This window comes from Strix uralensis, chromosome 3 (genome assembly GCF_047716275.1).
Source record: "Strix uralensis isolate ZFMK-TIS-50842 chromosome 3, bStrUra1, whole genome shotgun sequence".
Taxonomy (NCBI): domain Eukaryota; kingdom Metazoa; phylum Chordata; class Aves; order Strigiformes; family Strigidae; genus Strix; species Strix uralensis.
The window spans coordinates 69,063,071-69,081,584 of record NC_133974.1 but is presented as its reverse complement, the minus strand read 5'-3'; the positions used below and the strand labels follow the sequence as shown (position 1 = coordinate 69,081,584).

The 18,514-nt window shown below is 38.0% G+C and overlaps 1 protein-coding gene across 11 annotated transcripts in view; it reads left to right on the top strand.

Moving 5' to 3' along the window:
* The window catches only part of TULP4 (TUB like protein 4), a 173,482-nt gene that overhangs the window by 94,272 nt on the left and 60,696 nt on the right, over positions 1-18,514 (top strand). For all 11 annotated transcript variants that reach the window (XR_012628163.1, XM_074862751.1, XM_074862742.1 and 8 more), the window contains 2 exons: positions 14,562-14,690; positions 14,996-15,157. Coding sequence is in view for 10 of the 11 variants with exons in the window: in XM_074862751.1 (XP_074718852.1) it covers positions 14,562-14,690; positions 14,996-15,157 (291 nt within the window). In the remaining variant the exon portion in view is untranslated. The remainder of the gene's footprint in view (positions 1-14,561; positions 14,691-14,995; positions 15,158-18,514) is intronic.

Here is an 18,514-nt window from a genome sequence, read left to right as displayed (position 1 = left end):
AAGATCACTAGTTGCTTAATAATATGAACAAACAGTGTCCAAATGGAGCTGTTTGATCATCATGCTAGTGATGTCACCACTTTGTTACTAAAGGTTTCTGAAAAAGTGAGTAACTCTTGGATTGTTTCATTCCTTTTGTTGTTCTTTGGGAAGATGTTGTGCTCTGAAAATGCTAGCAGACTCACACCTCAAAGTGTAGCAAGAGCATGCACAGAGCAAAACGTACTGCAATGACTGATTGCTTGCAGATCTGCATGCAGATATGAAAATAGCTGGCACACCATCTACGCAGCCATCACCTATACCCCCAGCCTATAGACACACAGAAAAATTGTGATTTAATTGTAGCTATATAAAGACACAGATTATTCCCCTTCACCCTCATGCATAGAATAGGACTATATCTTTATTTTTATCACATAGTTATCATACTGAAATAATATGTCTTTATTCCATATATGTGCAACACTTCAGCACTCAAGTGAGTTTTAAAGTGATACTGCTCTATAAAAAATAAGAAAATGAAAATAATTTATTGTTTTATTTGTTAATAAAACAATTCTTGTTCTTAAATCTCAATTAATAATAATGTTTTAATAACAGAACCACTGAACTGCAATAACCACGTGTAGTCAGTTAACACACACACACAAAAAAAGTCCCTGCAATATACCTTCTAATGGTATGTGAAAATTTGTATGAAGTGCTTCCAAAGGTTGGCTTCATTCCACTTTTTCTTTTAGAAGACTGTTCAACCATTTCTTTCATTGCTGGAAGCTTTACTTGATATTTAACCTAAAATGCAATTTCCTGAATATCATCCTATTGCTTACAGTAACATTTAATGTCTTACCTTCCTTGTTTTTCATGTCATTCCAGTACTGCCTGACTCTTTGCGTGACTCCACTTTGCCAGTATGCATTTTTTTTACTTTAATATCTCAAAACTTTAGTTACTTTTCTTGCTTTTAAAACTCCTTTAAGAATGTTGAAAAACCATTACTTTAAAATCTGTAAGGTATCATAAAGAAAATAAACCAAAATTGGGCACAGAATAAAGACAAGTATTTTCCTCAGCCCAGTCTGAAGTAAGGCCATTGCTGCTTGATCAGGGGATGTCAAGTGGCAGTGTTTTCTGCTTTTGAAACAGAACTGTGACAGTCAGAAAGCATGGCCTGTAGCACTTGTGGGCAACCTCTTGCATTATGGCAGTGTTTATTTAAGAATACCCATTAAATCCATGTTGGATATTTACAGTTTTAAATGCTTCAGTGATGTTTTTCTACAATTTCTTGCAGAATCTTGTCTTATTGTCTAATTCTTCTGGTTAATATAAAGCTGTGGGGCTTTTTTTCCCTCAAACAAAAGCATCAGAATGATGCAGATGAATAGTAAAAAAAAAAACCACCACAGTGTTTTTAAGGAAAATGCAGAATTGAGGGCAGGGAGAATGAATTTACACTGCTACTTGTGTATGCAGTCTAGAGTGCTTCTCTGGAAATACCAAATGCATAGAGATGGAAGACTTAAACATAGAGAGTGTGCCAGCCTGAAGAGTAGGAAGAAGGCTTTGTTTTGGGAGGAAGGCTGCAAGGGCATGGTATAGAAGGCTTGGACAGGCTTTTAGGTGGGGTAGCACCTACCTGGTCACATATAAGCTTGCTGTTTGAAACAGTTGTTTTCAAGTTGGTAACTCGCCAACTCTTTAAGGGTGTTTGACAGAGATGTAGAAATTGTTAAGTCAAACCCATTGTTTAACTACTAATATTTTTGCTTTGAAATAAAGTTTCCTTTTTAATTTAGGAGGTTTTTACTTTTGGAAAAATTTGATAGCCACGTGCCTCTGCTTCTTTGCTGTGCCTAGCCACATTAGTTCTCATATTGAAAACCTGAAAGGAGAGCTGTTTGTGTTGAGACTTTCATATGACAGGAAAGAGGGAAGTGTGTGCCATGCACAGACAGACTTGCTTGCCTAAACACAGTTCATTCTTTCACTAGGTTTTTGTCTCGGTCATATTCCAGATGCTCGTCGACAAGCAAGTGACGCGGGATAGAAAACAACTATTTAGTTTCCCTGGTGAAACTTTCTTAAGGATTTTACTGAGGAAAAAAAGAACAGAAATGTGTGTACTTCCTGTTGCATTTCCTCTCTCTTTTTTGAGTGAACTGAAGGATAAACTGTCTAAACTATAAAAATTACTTTCCAGTGATGCAGTGCTTATAAGATAGCTGGCTTGGGCTCTTGGATATGGATCAGACAACTTTAATCTGTCATCTGTGGTTCATATACTGGCTGGGTTGTTAAAGGTTGAATATTGTTGCTCTTTGATCTCTGAGAAGCAAGTCAGTTTTAGCTCAGTTCCTTGGAAGCTGCTTTCTGCACCACAGGTAATCAATATCTTTGTTAATATTTGCATTAAATGAGGTCAAATATTGTCCTAGACAGTCAGATGTGTGTTTCCTATCACAGTTATGGCCAATGATCTGGCAGTCTCATGGTGAGCCTTACATCCCATTAGGGTGCCCAGGAATCACATTCCTAACCTATAGTTCATCCCTCTCGAGTGCATTGAGCTAATACAGTCATTTTATAGTTCTGTAGAGCTAGCCTTTCCTGTAGTGCTTCCCTAGCCTACTTTTTGCTTTGTCTTCAAGGCTAAAAACTTCAAGGACTGTCCTTGTTCATAAATGAAGTTCCAGCAACATGAGGGTCTCTTCTGGTTGAGGCTTCTTTATGCCACTGCAGTAAAATGGAATAGCAGTGATTTGTGCTTTCCAGGGTTGTCCACTTTGCCTGTTGCAATCCTTCTATCCACGTAACTGATTGAACCCCTTATAGCTCCCTTGTGTTCGCTTGAAAGTCAAACAAGTAAAATTATTGGTCACTTGGCCAACTGCATCATGGTACCATTTTTATTTAATGAAGAAAGAAGAAATTAAGATAAAACTGCTTACAGGGGTTTGCTCTGAATACAGTCTGTGCAGAATTGCAGGCCAGACAAAGCAAGGATGGCATTTTCAAAATCTGCTATTTGACATTTCTTAGAGTATGGCATTTCTTTAGCTACTGTTCACATTGTCATAGGTTTGTATCATATCAGTTGCAAATTAGGTGAGCCAGTGTGTGTCAAGCCTGAATCAGAGCCTCCGTGGGGGTAATATATATTAACAAAGTAATTCTTGGTAGGTATCTTATTTATTGTAATATGCTAAACTGAATGTTTTGCATATAAATATTGTGATTTTTAGTTATTTGTATTGTTAATTTAGATTCTTCTTTTTATACTTTTCTGTCCTGAGAGGTGCAGGTGCTGAGTGACTGTGTTGCCCTTTCTGCATTCCCTGTTTTACTGCCTGCTTCCTCCCTGGCAACTGTTAGCCTTGGAAGTAGACACTATTTCATTTTCCACTTTGTTTTCTATGCCTGTCTCAGCAATTACACAGTTACCTCAATAGCTGCCCCAAATGCCCCCAGCTGAACATCCTATAAATAAACCTGCTCAGGGGCAGCTGGCAGGCAGCGGGTTCAGGTGGTGGCCTCGTGGTGGAAGTTCAAGCAGGTGTCCTACCTTTGCAAAGTAACGTCGTGGAATTTCATCATTCTCACAAAAGGATTAGGAGTGCACAGTCTCTGTGGGTCACACAAAGACAGCCCAGGCAGTCCAATGAAGATTATAGAAATGCTTTCTTTTCTCAGTTTCTCTGGCTAATTTACAGTCACTGATATTCCTCTGACAGCCAGAAATGTTCTACAATTGCGTGTAACTCACACAGAGGTCTTATGGTTGGGTTTGATGATCAGGATAACAATAGTTGAGTATTTCTTTGGGAATTTGGGATAGTAAAGTAGTCCCACTTCAGCAGTGAAATGCCTAGCTATACCATTTGTCTCCAGTCCGCTTTATAACTCACCTTAATTGGCTCAGTGCACATCTATTATCACCTGGGAAATGTTAATAGATTTGAAGAGCTGATATGTGCTCTTACTGAAGTTTGGATTATTTTTACTTCCTTGTGTTTGAAAAAAATAATTAAGGTTGAAGTATTGTAGCTGTCAGAGAAATAATCATTCTTGGACAGCACTTTTGACACTTGCCTCTGAATTTTAAGGTCTTTTCTGTTTACATTGCTGACAAAAATCAAGTTTTTACTACAGCTCTTGAAGGGTGAAGTTCATCTGCATGGAGAGAGCTTGCATAAAGCTTGTGCTGCAGTCAGATCCCATATAGGACTTGTTTGGGGGATTGTTGCCGTGATTTCAGCTAAGCAGGTGCAAGCTAAGTTAGAGTCTACCCTGTAAAATCATCAAGAGAGTTATTGGCCAGCTTCTGATTATGAATCTCTGCTACAAATGCTAATGCTGGTGTTCAGAAACCTGGGATAATGTTACCTAATTGCCATGCTGCATGAGTTTGAATATCTGACAAGTGAAAAATTGTCTGTTACCTTAGTATATGTGATATAGACAGACTTAGCATATTTGATATGGGCAGATCCTTAGTATGTGGTCATGAGACACCATTATGTTTCTGACACTTCTTAGAATAGAGTAAGAATAGACTCCAGAAGGTGAAGAACTTGTGTTGCCTCCTTTCTCTGCGTTAAGTAGCACAGCTATATAAAATAACATTTATATTACATTTTTATGAGTTTTCTTTAAAGTTTCCTAGTAGTGCAAGTCCTTTTTTTCCTTGACTAATGTTCTTGTGCATGTATATATACATGTAAAGTTATAAAATTATATTTCAGTATATTATATGAACATTTCATCAGGAATTTTTAACCACCAAACTGGGAAGATTGAGTATAAGGGAGAGTGCCTCTGTCATAGTCACTTCACTGACTTTTTCTAGCAATTCATTACCCTGGGGGTATTCCCAAACAAGATAGCATATACAAGGTAGAGAGATACTATAGGAATTCCTAAGTAGCTGCTGTTGAGAAAGCAGAGTAGAGCTAGTTAATTTTGAGTAGGAGTGGTTTTCAATAATGTTTATTGTTATCCTGTGTCCTCTTGGTTTTTTGTTTTGGTTTGTTTTTTTTTTTTAAATTATTTGGTGACCCATCATTTTGGATATAATACATGGTTCCAAACAGTATTTTGTCCTTGATTGCATGTTTTTAAAAAGAAGAGACAGAATAAAACACATAGGCTCTGCTACAGGGTGTCTGTGTCTCTTCATCCAATATTTTTCTGTATTTTTAGCCAAGAAAAAAAGACAGTAAGAATTTGAAATCTGTATTATGTGGGGTGTTTTGGTTGTTTTTTTCCCCCTCTCCTTGGAACTTCTAACAGAGATGTGCACAGTCTCTGAATTCGTATATGGTAATGATGTACAGGTGGATGTCAATGAGCGTTATTCTTGTTTTTAAAGCTTGAGGTTCGTTTACACTTATGAAAATACTTATACACAGCCCAAAAGTGAATGTAAATATGGAGGTTGTGAAATGGTCCTGATTTATACAATCTGTAATGTAATTTTGTCAGAACTTAGTGAAATAAGCATTAGGCTCATGTACTTTTAACTTAATGTAGGTTAAATACCAGAGAATTTTAAATCTGGTGCTTTTTTTCTTGTAGGAAAATATTTGACCGTAGATGCTCAAACCCAAGGAACTGCCAGCTCTGCACAGTTACTGCATGTATCTTATTTTTAACAGCAATAGACCTTTCCTAATGGGGCTTATCAGTGATTTGCTAGAGGGGGAACTATTTTGCTCTAGGTGTTTTGATCTTAAGGAAAAGTGATTGTTCATCTTTAGGTGGAATAGTTGTCTTTCCTTTCTTTATTATGGTGTTTTTATCTGTATGGAAACTAGAACATATAGAAACTAGAACTTATAAAAGAAGGCAATGAAAGTACTATTTTATCCTTTGCTCATCCATATCAACATTCAGTTTTGATTTATTTTTAGTAAACTTGGTCTTGCCTCTGCACTTCTGGGGAGTATGTATGGGCAATTAAACAGAAGTATCATGCAGTAATGCTTAAAGACAAGAAGACCATTGATAAGAGACAGTGATAGTGATGTACATGCTATAAAGGAGTTTCCCTCATTGGAAGAGAGCATGGCATAACTCTAAAAAAGATTTTTTTGTGGAAACAGTTATCCTTTCTGTGAAAGAGCTTTTGGGACTTGAGCATCCTTGTGAAGAAAAGGGAATCCAGAGCACACCATACTCCTTATCACTGTCACTCTGTGAGATGGGAGATGAGCAGACCTCTACCTGTTTCCCTTGCAAGAACATAGTGTGTGGGTATCTTGTGCATGTGGGTGGTTGACTTCAGGCCTTCACTCCTTTCATGCCTTAATTCTTTTCCTTCAAATTATACCCAACTGTTTTCTTTAATAGCCCTTGAAGGAATAGTTAAGAAACTTATTCAAATGAGAACTGGTAGCCAGATACCAACATCTTGTCATCCACATTAAGTTCATATTGCCTGTCATTTCTGTTTCTCGCATGCAACTTCCAGTTCTGACAAGTGACCCATCAAAGATCCTCAGCTGCTCAAACACATTTATTGGATATACCTTGCATACAGCTAATTTCTGTTGGGTTTTGGGTTGGTTTGTTTTTTTTTTAATGCCCTCTAAAACTGTAGTTCTTTGAAGCCATGATGAAACGTGATGATTCCAAAATGAAAAGAGTGATTCGTTTGGAACTGGCACTGTGAGTCACTTCATTCATAGGAGTGTAATGCTTCTTGTTTGGTACCTGTAAGGGGTGTTGGGGATGGTTTCCTCTAAGGTAGGTGATCAGATGGTGTATTTTGTGTTCTGTAAACATATAAAATGGTTATGTCGCAAATCCTTTCGATCAATAGACTTTGGGGGTATATTTCTTAAAATGAAATGTATAACTTAAAGAATGTAAGGAGATTTGTAAAGCTTTAAAGCCTTTCTGAGTCCTCATCTTGGCAGTTTACTATCAAGGCTCTTAAATGTATTCAGTGAGATGTTGACAGTCTAGGTATTTTTAAGACAACATTTTACTCACACTAAGTACATTCCCTCTTCAAAGTAGCTATCAAAACAAGTTTTTCTTGCAGTTGCCTATTTGCCAAAATCATTCCCTAGAGCTTTTAAAGGTCAGACTGCCTTCCATTGGAGAATGGATGCCAACCATATGATACCTTTCAAAAATAGGTATATGTGGTGGGTTGGATGCCAACCCCAGGATACCTTTTAAAAATAGGCATGTGTGGCGTTCATCTGCAAAGCAAATAGACAAAACTTGCTGGGGAGCATCAACACTCTTCCCAGTGGGTGAGCAACCACACTGTTACTTGCACAGGGTACCAGCTGCTCACACGGAGAGCAAGTCAGGGCTGGGTGAATGGTTACCTCCCCTGCACTTACTCAGAGGGTTATTGCTGGTAAACTACACTGCTCCTACCTGGCCTTTTCTCTTTCTGCAGCTGAGCAGATGATCTGAGTCTTTGTCAGCCTGATGTGTGCTCTGAACATTATGAAAACAAATGCCAAGAAGAAAGGGGAAAAAATTAGAGCATGTTGAACAAAATGGCACAGAGCTTTTAATGTATCCCTGAATTGCACTTAACTTTAGACTCTTGCCTGAGGTGTTTGAGTTAGGGATGTAGTTGCTTTGGAGTAAATTTTCATGTGAATGCCACAAAGTACAGAGTTGGACCTGGACCTTTCAGGTCTGTTAAGGTCAGCACCTTATTTCGGGTCCAGCCTTACCTCTGATTTCAGTTAGTGCCAGGTAAGATCCCCAGCTGACACAGATGTCACACTTAGCTTATTGATAATGTCATACCATGAAATCAGATTTCCATTTAAAAAAAAAAAAAAAAGGCTATTCATATTTGGTCGCTGCATGGATTTTTTTTTGTATTTTTAAAACCCCATAGTTAGTAGCTTTTATATCATCTCTCACAAGAATATTGTTATATTTGTTTAAATAGTATTTATAGGAATTGAAGCTCCTTTTCAAAGAGCAGAAAAAGCAAGATGACAGCTGCTGGCAGAGTAATACACTTTTCAAGGAAAAAGTGGGATCCTGGGATAAAGTGGCAGACCTCTAATGTATGAGTGGCAGTGGAAAGCACTGCCCACGGCAGCAACCGAACTCCCCCAGGGGCTGTGAGCAGCTGCCGTGCCATCACCAGTGACCACAGCTTTGCCTGCGGCAGGGGTAAGGGTTATTAAAGGACATCCATCCCTGAGATATCTGGAGGCTACTCCAGTCCTTCCAGGAAGAGAGTTCATTTTCTTATTATTTAGACTAAAGAAACATGAAGAATTTGAATGGTCTTTTCTGTCTCCAAGAACTCATTCACTGTTCATTTACCCACTATGTAACATGCAGCCCCCATTGTGAGTTGACAGTTTTTCTCAAGAAATGTAGACACTGACTACCATAAATTTGCCATTCTTCAGCTGCAGCACAATTTTTGTTATTAATAGTAGTAATTTCTTCTCAATAGTAATTCCTTGATGGGTTTTATACCTTGGAAACTGACAGCTCCATATGCAAACGAAGCACTTCCACTTGGGTACAATGACTCTGGAAACAAAAAGTCAAAGCTCCGCGGGTGTGGGAGAAACATGGAGTGTATCATTTGAGAATGCAATATAAGACAAGTAGGATAGGAGTATTAGTATGCCACTCCAGGAGAGGCAAACTAGCTGTCTACCATGTCTGCTGATTTTTGTTTAGTGTTATTAGTAGGAAAAATACTTACGTGATGCCCTTTGTCTGCACAAGTGAATTAGTTTGAACGCAGAGAATTAACCTGACATTATTGTCATGGCAAGAAATGACAATCTGTTTGAAGCATGAGAGGTTAGGAGAGAGAAGCTTGAATAGCCTTTCTTTTAAAAATACTGATATTTAAAATAGTTAAACTTTACATTTCAGTGAACTGAACATACCCAGAACCAGCATTGGTTATAAGTAAAGTATAGTGAGAAGAGCAGCTTGTTAACTGCAACACTACTGTTTATTCTGGGCACCTGTTGCCATTTTCACATTGCATTTTAGTTATAGAGTTAACAAAGTCAACAAATGTACGAAGTTGGCACAATTTCCTCAAGAATTTAATAGGTATGTGTGTTCATGCACACACCCATGTTATATGTATGTAATGTATATATACACATTATATGTGTATATCTATATCTATATATTATGTAGAGAGAGATGCTGAACTGTATTAGCAAGTAAAGGTGGTGATTGGTTGCCTGGTCCTTTTATGTTTCACTTCTGTTTCCCACTGTACACTCATCTTTTTTTTTTGATAGATGTACTTGCACATCTCTTCATCTTTGTTGCCATTAATAAACCATAATGTGTGCCAGTGTGTTGCACATACTATATGCACTATATGTGCACTATATGCATGTATTTCTCTATACTTGTAACCATGAGTGAAGGTCAATATATTTATTAGGGGATTGCATAATAGGATTGTTGATACAGCAAATAGGTGATGCTCAGTGACCCTAGGTAGATTGTCCAGTCCCCTTTTCCAGTGCTTTGTTTCAGCTCTTACATGTTCCTTTAAAAACTTAAGTACTTTCCTAAAAGCACAGGATTGGAAGAAACCTTTGGATAGACTGAGTCCTGTACTCTGATACTGTAGGCAGTAGCCTCATCTCCTTTATTAGTTTTTCTATTTCTGTCCTAGGAACAGTTAGGTCTTTTGCTGTCGCTGCTTGGAAGGTGGATTCATATCAGCACTTTCAATAGCATTAGAAATGTAGTATGATTTATTAGGGGGGGAAAGGCCAGCAAATCCTTAGAATGTTTAGTATTGTATATGCTCAGTGGAGTTACAGTGCATCACATCTGTGCACCCTGCAGATAACTAGTTCACGTGTAGTTTCAGAAATGCTCATGCCAGATAAAGGAACATGGCTCTCCAGGTGTAGCAAATTGTGCTGTAATCAAATATTTGCCATTGAGTGTTCTCTACTCTCTGCTACTGTGATAATCCATCTGCAAACACATCTCCATAGCGTATGTGAAAATGAATGCTGGAGAAGACCTTGATCTTTAGAGCATGTGCCTGCTCCCCAGTAAAATGGATGGAGGATCAGAGATTTAAAAAAATGACTCACTGTGACTCACTACAGTGTATCAGTAATAAAATCTATCTAAATTTGGTAAGGAACTCTAGGAACTAATTGCCCTTGTTATTTACCCATTTATTTTTTCTAGATGTTTATCCCTTGCTTTTATAGCAATTATGTGCCATATGTTTTAGGAACCACAGAGTTAAAATTTCAGTAATGACTGTTGTATGGTATTCTAGGATTAAGGACTTATGCTCTTGGAAAATTGATTGGTATCATATTTTCAGTCATCTCCATCAAAAACTGTAGTGAAATTAGGAATAACAAAAACTTTCAGAATGCTTTGGATTTTAATGATCTTGTATTGTGTTAGAAAATGTGAAAAAAATAATAAATGTCAATAGCACATAATGAATTTAAATCACCCAACCTGGTTTCTGTTGGGAGGAGGACACATTTACTATAAATCATATATTGGCTACTCCAAAAATTTCAGTTACTCAAAATTTCTTGTCTAAGATTTTAATAAATAATAACATTGCTAGCTGCGTGATGCTCTTTCTGTGACAGTGTCTTTCTAAGAAACCTGATGATCTTCTGGGCCAGAGACTGATTGGGCTTTGTTTTGTTATTTGCAGTAATGGACCAAAAAGCATTAGATTGAATGAAAACAGAAACTTTAAAGCATAATTAAGTGACCTTAAAATAAATAAATAATTGTATGTTGTTTTTTCAATCAGAATAATACAGATGTTTCCTTTGCCACAAGACAAGGCCTTTTCCAAATGGAGCATCTGTGAAGATGAAGGTACAGGGAAGTAACCTGAGGTTCATAAACTATAACTTATGTTTGCACAACATTTTTAATTGAGAAATGTTATCTATTATTTCATTCTTGATTAGTCCGTAGTACTGGAAGTGAATGCATGGGTTCCCAAGTGTAAGTTAACAATATTTTCCCTTTTAATTTCATACATAAACAGGCTTTTTAACATTGAGGATAACAAATCCTTACATATCCTTACATATCCTTAATTTGTGATGAAAATAATTTTTAAAGGTTTCATTTTTTGCTGATTCTGCTGTGTTTTCAGTGTTGCAGTATGCAGTCAGTTCTTGGGGAGAGTTTCTAGCACCTTTAGGATTAATTAAATTTAATACCTGAAAATCAAGTTGACAATTAAAACAGAGCTATTGAAGATGCTGAATGTTGTACTTTTGAAACAAATTTTTCACCACTATGCATTGTATAAAAAGGAGCGCAAAGAAAACATAAGACCCTGATTTAAAAGCTCATTGAACTTCATGTAAAGCATCTTGTTTGGGGGTGATATATTGGCCTTTATTTTGTACTTAATATATTACACCAGGAGTTCCTTGAAGTTTTATTCACGGGAGATCATTTCCTGTATGAAATGACAGTTTAGGAGCTGATTAATGGCTGTGATACAAATTTTTTCTAGAGTAGAACAAACACAATTTGTGATTTTTACAGTATTTAAAAAAAACACAAACAAACAATTAGGCAATACACAAAAGCAGTGTGGACCACAAAAGGTCCACAGGCAACTTGCTTTGGCAACCAACATTTTTACTCTTTCAATACAAGGTAACAGTTTAGTCCTTCAGTACCTGTGTGAAGATGCTAAGTAGGAAGCAGAGAACCATAAAGGCAGAAGTAAAAATGGGTCCACTGTGAGTTGAAGCTGTTAGTGAAAGTAATGATATCTTTGCGTTTATGGGTTAGCCATAAAATTCCTCTTTGCAGAGGGGTAATTCAAGCTTATGCGTTATTTAAGTGCACTATCAATGGGGCATTTTTTCATATGCTTTACATTTTAGCCAGCATAAAAGCCAAAAGTCAACTTAATCCTTCTTCCTTTCTTTATCTCTGCTTCAGTATGTTGTGTCTAAAATGAAATTGGAAATACTCAAACCAGCTGTGGACTCGGCACCTGTAGTCAGATGTTAAATGTAAATGATGGAAGCATCTTTAAAATGACCTCATAAAATGATAACATTTGCTCTGTGTTTAAAGAAGTTGAATTTTCCACTTACAAATTTGCTTCCTTATGACGATGTTACCAGAAGGCATATAAAAGCATTGTATCACTCATTTATGATTATAAAGCAGCAAGTTTATTTTGGAAGTTTCTAATTTTTATCTAATTGGGATGGAGAGAGGGAGGCTCTAGTTAATCTTGTTTACTTTCAAATATACCTTTGGATGTTTATCAAATCCAAAGAAAAGACAGGTTGTACAGAATTTGAATCAAAAGTTATCTTCAAGTTTTAACAAGATTCCTATTTAAAACAGAAGAGACAAACCACATCAAGGTAGCTATTGTCACTTTGCCCATAATTCGTATTATTAAGTCAACTGGTATGTCTAACCTATAAAATCATATGCTTGTCTCAAGTCTTTGCCAGACAAAACAGAGCGATTTTAAGACAAGTTGTAGTACCTTTGATGGTCTTAGCTAAAAAACATAGTATTTGAACAATTAGTTTTGTCTTTTATTCCTAAATTTTCTCTAGCAATTTATTCTGTAATGATCTATGAAGTGTTCAACATGAGCAGTATCTAAGCATCAGAGGTTTGGTTTTTAGTGGTGATAAGTACCTTCCACTCTATTAATAGTCATTGTTAGCCTTAGCAGCTTCCATCCTTTAAAAATGAAGATTTTTCAATGTTATCCTTGGGGTTTTCTTCACTTCTTTCATAATACTGTTAGGCATTACTGGCAAGCACAGTTATGTCACCGCTGCATTTTGCCTCAGGGTGGATGAAGCAATGGCTCTGTACATGGGAGTTACACCAAAAAGAAAACAAAATTTTGACAAATCTGTGCCATTCCCGTTTAGATGGAAAGGACTGAGTGAAACCTCTACCAGAGTACAGCTGCTTGTATTACTGTGATGGAATATTTTATTTACTGCTCTTGCAGTAAAAAATAATTTTTAAAAAAGCGATGTGTGATATAATCCATCTAGCGGCATGATATAATCTACCCATCTGGAGACAGGACTAGCAATTTGCAGTGCAGCTCCCAGGTTATAATCAAGTAGAAGCAAGTGTTTTTCTGCAGAATCTCAAGGGATTCTTCTTAGGTCCTTAACAAGAGAGAGGTGGTTTGTCGTACTCACTTCTCTGCGTAATCTTTACATATGCACGAAGAAACAGTTTTCTGGTGGTTGTTTAATTGTTCAAGGGTTGATGCTTCAGGCTGATGAGCTCCACTGATGTACACATTCTGAAGTTCTGACCCTTGACACTCTGTGAGTAAGTGTAGCACTCTCTAAATAACTGTAAGATCATCCTTCTTCAGCTGTCAGGTTTAGGTTTGAGGTATGCGTATTTATATCCTAATTCTGAAAATGACTGTTGATGTCGTCGTGAAGCGTGAAAGGTCTGTCTACTCAGAGCTCATTTTAGGACTGGAATCTTTAGGATTAGTCCATCTCTGTAAATAGTAAAATATATTTCAGAAAAATCTTCTCTTTCTTTACTTTTAGATGATTATCTATTTAGATTTATGAAAAAGCATCATTAAAGCTGAATGCCCATTAAGTGGTTAAAATAGCACTCTACAGATGACAATATATGTTTTGTTTGTTTGCATGTGCTGTGTCTCAGTAAAATAACTGGGGGGAATCCCCCTGTGTATGACTGTAAGCGTCCCATATGTATCTGCATGTTTTTGAATAAAACTGATCTGGAAAAAAAGTTTTTAAGAAAAAGTCACTAACAGAAGGTAAATGGTTTTACTGCTAATTTCTGCTTCGAGTACTAGGGTGACATGCTTTTTTTCAGTTTTATACTGGGGTCTCAAGAGATACTGTGTTTGTTAAATTGATATTAATTAGAAATGAGAGAGCAATTTGGCAGGTTTAGACTTGATTAGATTCTCCAGAAAAGCCCAGATAGCTCTAGTGCAGAGAGAAGAACCTAAAACTGATTTGTATTCCTTCTTCACTCAGTAGAAAAGCAACCTTTCTATGAAATTTCTATTTTTTAATGATCTGGGACTCTCAAATTTTTTTTCATGTCACTATTGATATGAGTATTCATGTTCAATCTGATACTGGTGCATGCAACTTCACTTGAAGTCAGCAAGAGATGGTGATTTGATGTAGAGTCTGACAGTCTTTGAGATTATGGTGGGGGAAATCATTTGAAGGAGTGTTGGATGGTTGGTACAGGGCCTCCTGTTTGCTGCTTCTGTAATGAAGTCCTGCATTCCAGTGTACAGTATGATTTTATTGAAAGCATGCAATGCCTTCCAAAAAGACCTGATGGTGAGAGATTGTGCGTTTCCTGACAGCCATGACAAAACGATTCCAGCTGTTCTTGAGAGGCGCCTAATGCTGTGCTGAAAATTGCTGTTTTGTACATCTTCTTTAGGATTTAAGTGCAGTGATGTTTATTTTGCAGTATCGTTTAACTGGTTCTTGTTAAATAGTTGTTAGCACAATAGACAATTTTGGTAATGCTGGTTTTGGTTGTAATCTTTTAAGGTTGTGCTGGTGAGATGGAACGAACCATTCCAGAAATTAGCAACCTGCGATGCAGATGGAGGAATATTTGTTTGGATACAATACGAAGGCAGATGGTCTGTGGAGCTTGTGAATGATCGTGGGGCACAGGTTGGTACGCATGTTTTCTCTGCAGTCGAGAGTGATCAAGTCCTGAGAGACAAAATGAAGAGGACAATGAATGGTGCTTTATACCCTTCAAAAAGCATAGGAGAAAATGAAACATTTCTTTATTGAAAGGAATATGCAAGAATTGTCACAAAGACACTTTGAAAGGACAGTTGCTTTATCCAATAGCCATGACAACTGGGCTAATAGTTGCCCTGTCTAGTTCTGTGCAGTGCTACCTTTTATTAAAACAACAAAAAATTCCTACATGGCCCATATATCTATTTTCTTATCTTTGATGTGTTAAGGTAAGCGACTTTACATGGAGCCATGATGGGACTCAAGCACTTATCTCCTATAGAGATGGATTTGTGCTGGTCGGTTCAGTCAGTGGACAGAGACACTGGTCTTCGGAAATCAACTTGGAGAGTCAGATCACCTGTGGCATATGGACTCCAGATGACCAACAGGTAATGGGGCTTTTAGACATATTAATTGTGTTGCATTGATATGATATAGAATGCACCTTTTAAAAAGTTGTTAAGTAAAATGGTCACTTTGTAAGAACAGTTTCCCTCAAAACTGGTGCTCCCACAGATAATGAAAATTTAATTCATCCTGTCATTCTCATTAGGCAAATATGATAATGTACCAAGTTACCTATCATCACTTTTCACCCCAATTCACATGCAGTCTTATTCAAAGTTAGTTGCTTGAGACAGGAATCTGTAATAAATGAGCAACTGATGTCATCTACCTGGACTTGTGCAAAGCTTTTGACACTGTCCTGCACGACATCCTTGCCTCTAAATTGGAGAGACATGGATTTGATGGATGGAACACTTGGTGGATAAGGAATTGACTGGATGGTTGCACTCAAAGAGTTGCGGTCAATGGCTCGATATCCGAGTGGAGAGCAGTGACGAGCGACATTCCTCAGGGGTTGGTATTGGGACAGTGGAACTGAGTGCACCCTCAGCAGGTTTGCCAACAACACCAAGCTGTGTAGTGTGATCAATACGCTGGAGGGAAGGGATGTGCCATCCAGAGGGACCTTGACAGGATTGAGTGGTGGGCCTGTGCAAACCTCATGAAGTTCAACAAGGCCAAGTGCAAGGTTCTGCACATGGGTTGGGGCAATCCCAAGCACAAATACAGGCTGGGCGATGATGAGTGGATTGAGAGCAGCCCTGCAGAGAAGGACTTGTGGGTATTAGTGGGTAGAAAACTGACTATGAGCCAGCAATGTGCACTCGCAGCCCAGAAAGCCAACCATATCCTGGGCTGCATCAAGAGAAGTGTTGCTAGCAGGTCAAGGGAGATGATTCTTCTCCTCTACTCCGCTCTTGTGAGGCCCCACCTGGAGTACTATGTCCAGCTCTGGGGCCCCTAATATAAGAAGGACATGGACCTGCTTGAGCAGATCCGGAGGAGGGCCACAAAAGCAATCAGGGAACTGGAGCACCTCCCTTATGAAGACAGGCTGAGAGAGTTGGGGTTTTTCAGCCTAGTGAAGAGAAGGCTCTGCAGGAGACCTTATAGCAGCCTTCCAATACTTCAAGGAGGCTTACAGGAAAGCCAGAAAGGGCCTTTTTACAAGGGCAAGTAGTGATAGGACAAGGGGTAATAGCTTTAAACTGAATGAGGGTAGATTTAGATTAGATTTAAGGATGAAATTCTTTACTGTGAGGGTGGTGAGGCACTGGAACAGGTTGCCCAGAGAAGTTGTGGCTGCCCCCTCCCTGAAAGTGTTCCACGCCAGGTTGGATGGGGCTTTAAGCAACCTGGTCTAGTGGAAGGTGTCCTTGTCCATGGCAGGGGGGTTGGAACTAGATGATCTTTAAAGGTCCCTTCCATCCCAAACCATTCTATTCTATGAATTGTACCCCTAATTTGTTGATACAGCTATCTTGAAAATGCATTGAGCAGAGGTATAGCCTGTGCTGGTAAACATCTGACTGGTCATTTCTGTATACAGCTGTCCAATCCACACTTGCAGTAAAAGCAGTTCCGGTGACAGATATGGTTATGTTTGCCTTCACTTGAGCAAATGGATCCAATTGATTGAGTGTCAGAGAGACCTCTCAGCCTTATGCAAGCAACGTAATTTAAAAGAAGGCCATTTTTCCAACCATTGAGTCCAAAACTTCCTGAGCTTTGAAAAAGCCAATTAAAAAATTCATTACTGTTTTTCTGAAGAAGTATATGATATTGGTCACATCACCATTTATAGCAGGGCTTAAACTAGCCCATTGGTTTCATTTGCAGAATTTACAATGGTCCTTTGCCATTTGTGTTAGGCTTACTCTAACCGTCTTTCCTTCCACATACTCACTGTCATTATGGTTAATGTGTGTATAATATAGTACTGAAATAAATTATGGGGTAGAATAGTGCAAAGAGAAACTGTTGTGATCACAACTAGATTATTTTCCTTCCTTCATTTTACACTGCCACAAAAAGTTCCTGGTTCAAGACTCAAGGTACCGCTGACTTTAATGGAGAATACTATAAATCCATCCAAGATAGAGTTATTTTGGAAATTGCCAGTGAAATATAATAGCACTAATAATATGCATTTCTGCAGCAGCATCTAATAATTTTAGAGTGCTCTGCAAAGAATAATGAGTTAATTATTGCAACGCTGCTCTTTAAAACCAGGGAGTCTAACTGCCTCTTTTTGAATCTGGGGAAATGTAAATCTTGACAATAAATAATTTAGTAGAGATCAAGAGGAAAAGACAACCAGCAGAAGTAGGAGGGGAAACTAAGATCTAATAGCTCTCAGTTCTATGTTTTAAACATGAGGCTACCCCATTTGTGTGATACTCAGTTGTTGCTGCTGTATCTGGAAATATCTTCACTTGGGTGTTTAATTTGGGGTGACTGACTGCCTTTAATTTGATTTAGCCTATATGTTTGTATTTTCTAATCTGGATGCTCCAGCAGCGGTTATTCCAGGAAACAAACATGTGTTTGGTGTCCAGATAAGCGCATTCGAACATAATGGCCAATTCCAGCTGTGTGAGAATCATTTGCTTGAGTTACAGACTCTGCTGCTGCTGAACTCATTGAAACAGAGACCAAAACCAGCCACAAGTTTGATGTTGCTCTACACAGTTTTCCTAACCATGGGGTTTGTATGTTAAGTGATGATGGATCTTTGTACTGTTCTCTTGAGTTGGTGGAAAGAAGCGATCTTCTAAAATGTATTTAGGTGTATTTGCCTCTGGAGGCACAAGGAGATACGACTCACTGAGGTACTAGGCAAGAGACTATGCTCAGTTCAAACTAAAAATAGCAAACTGGAGGGGAAGGACATTGCATGTATTACACACAAATAAGCACGTACAGAAAGGGATACCCTTACTAGCTTATCTCCTCATCTGATTTCTCTCCTGATTTGTATCTGTGTAAATGAGAACAGAATATTATTCTACTCTAGAGTAGTTTAAGCATCTTCCCTATTGCCTAATGTAATCTACTTGTCAGTACAGTGAGTGAAAGATAAATGTCAACATTTAAATTTATGTTTTCATACTATTCTTTTTGTCATCCCTCTGGCACCATGAAGATTGGTAGTGAAAGTATTCCTGGAAAGCCTTACACTCCATGGTCCCATGACCTTTAACACAATTAACTTGGAAAGTTAGATTTCCAAGGGGAATGTATTGTTTGGTATCCGTTTTCTACTGTCCTGATAAAAATTTGCCCAATATAGTCTGTCCGTTCACCGCTGCATGCATCCTCCTCTTTTCTTCAAGTCTCATTTTCCATCTTTTCTCCTATCTGTCTGTTCAACACCGGTAGGCTATCACCTCTGTCAC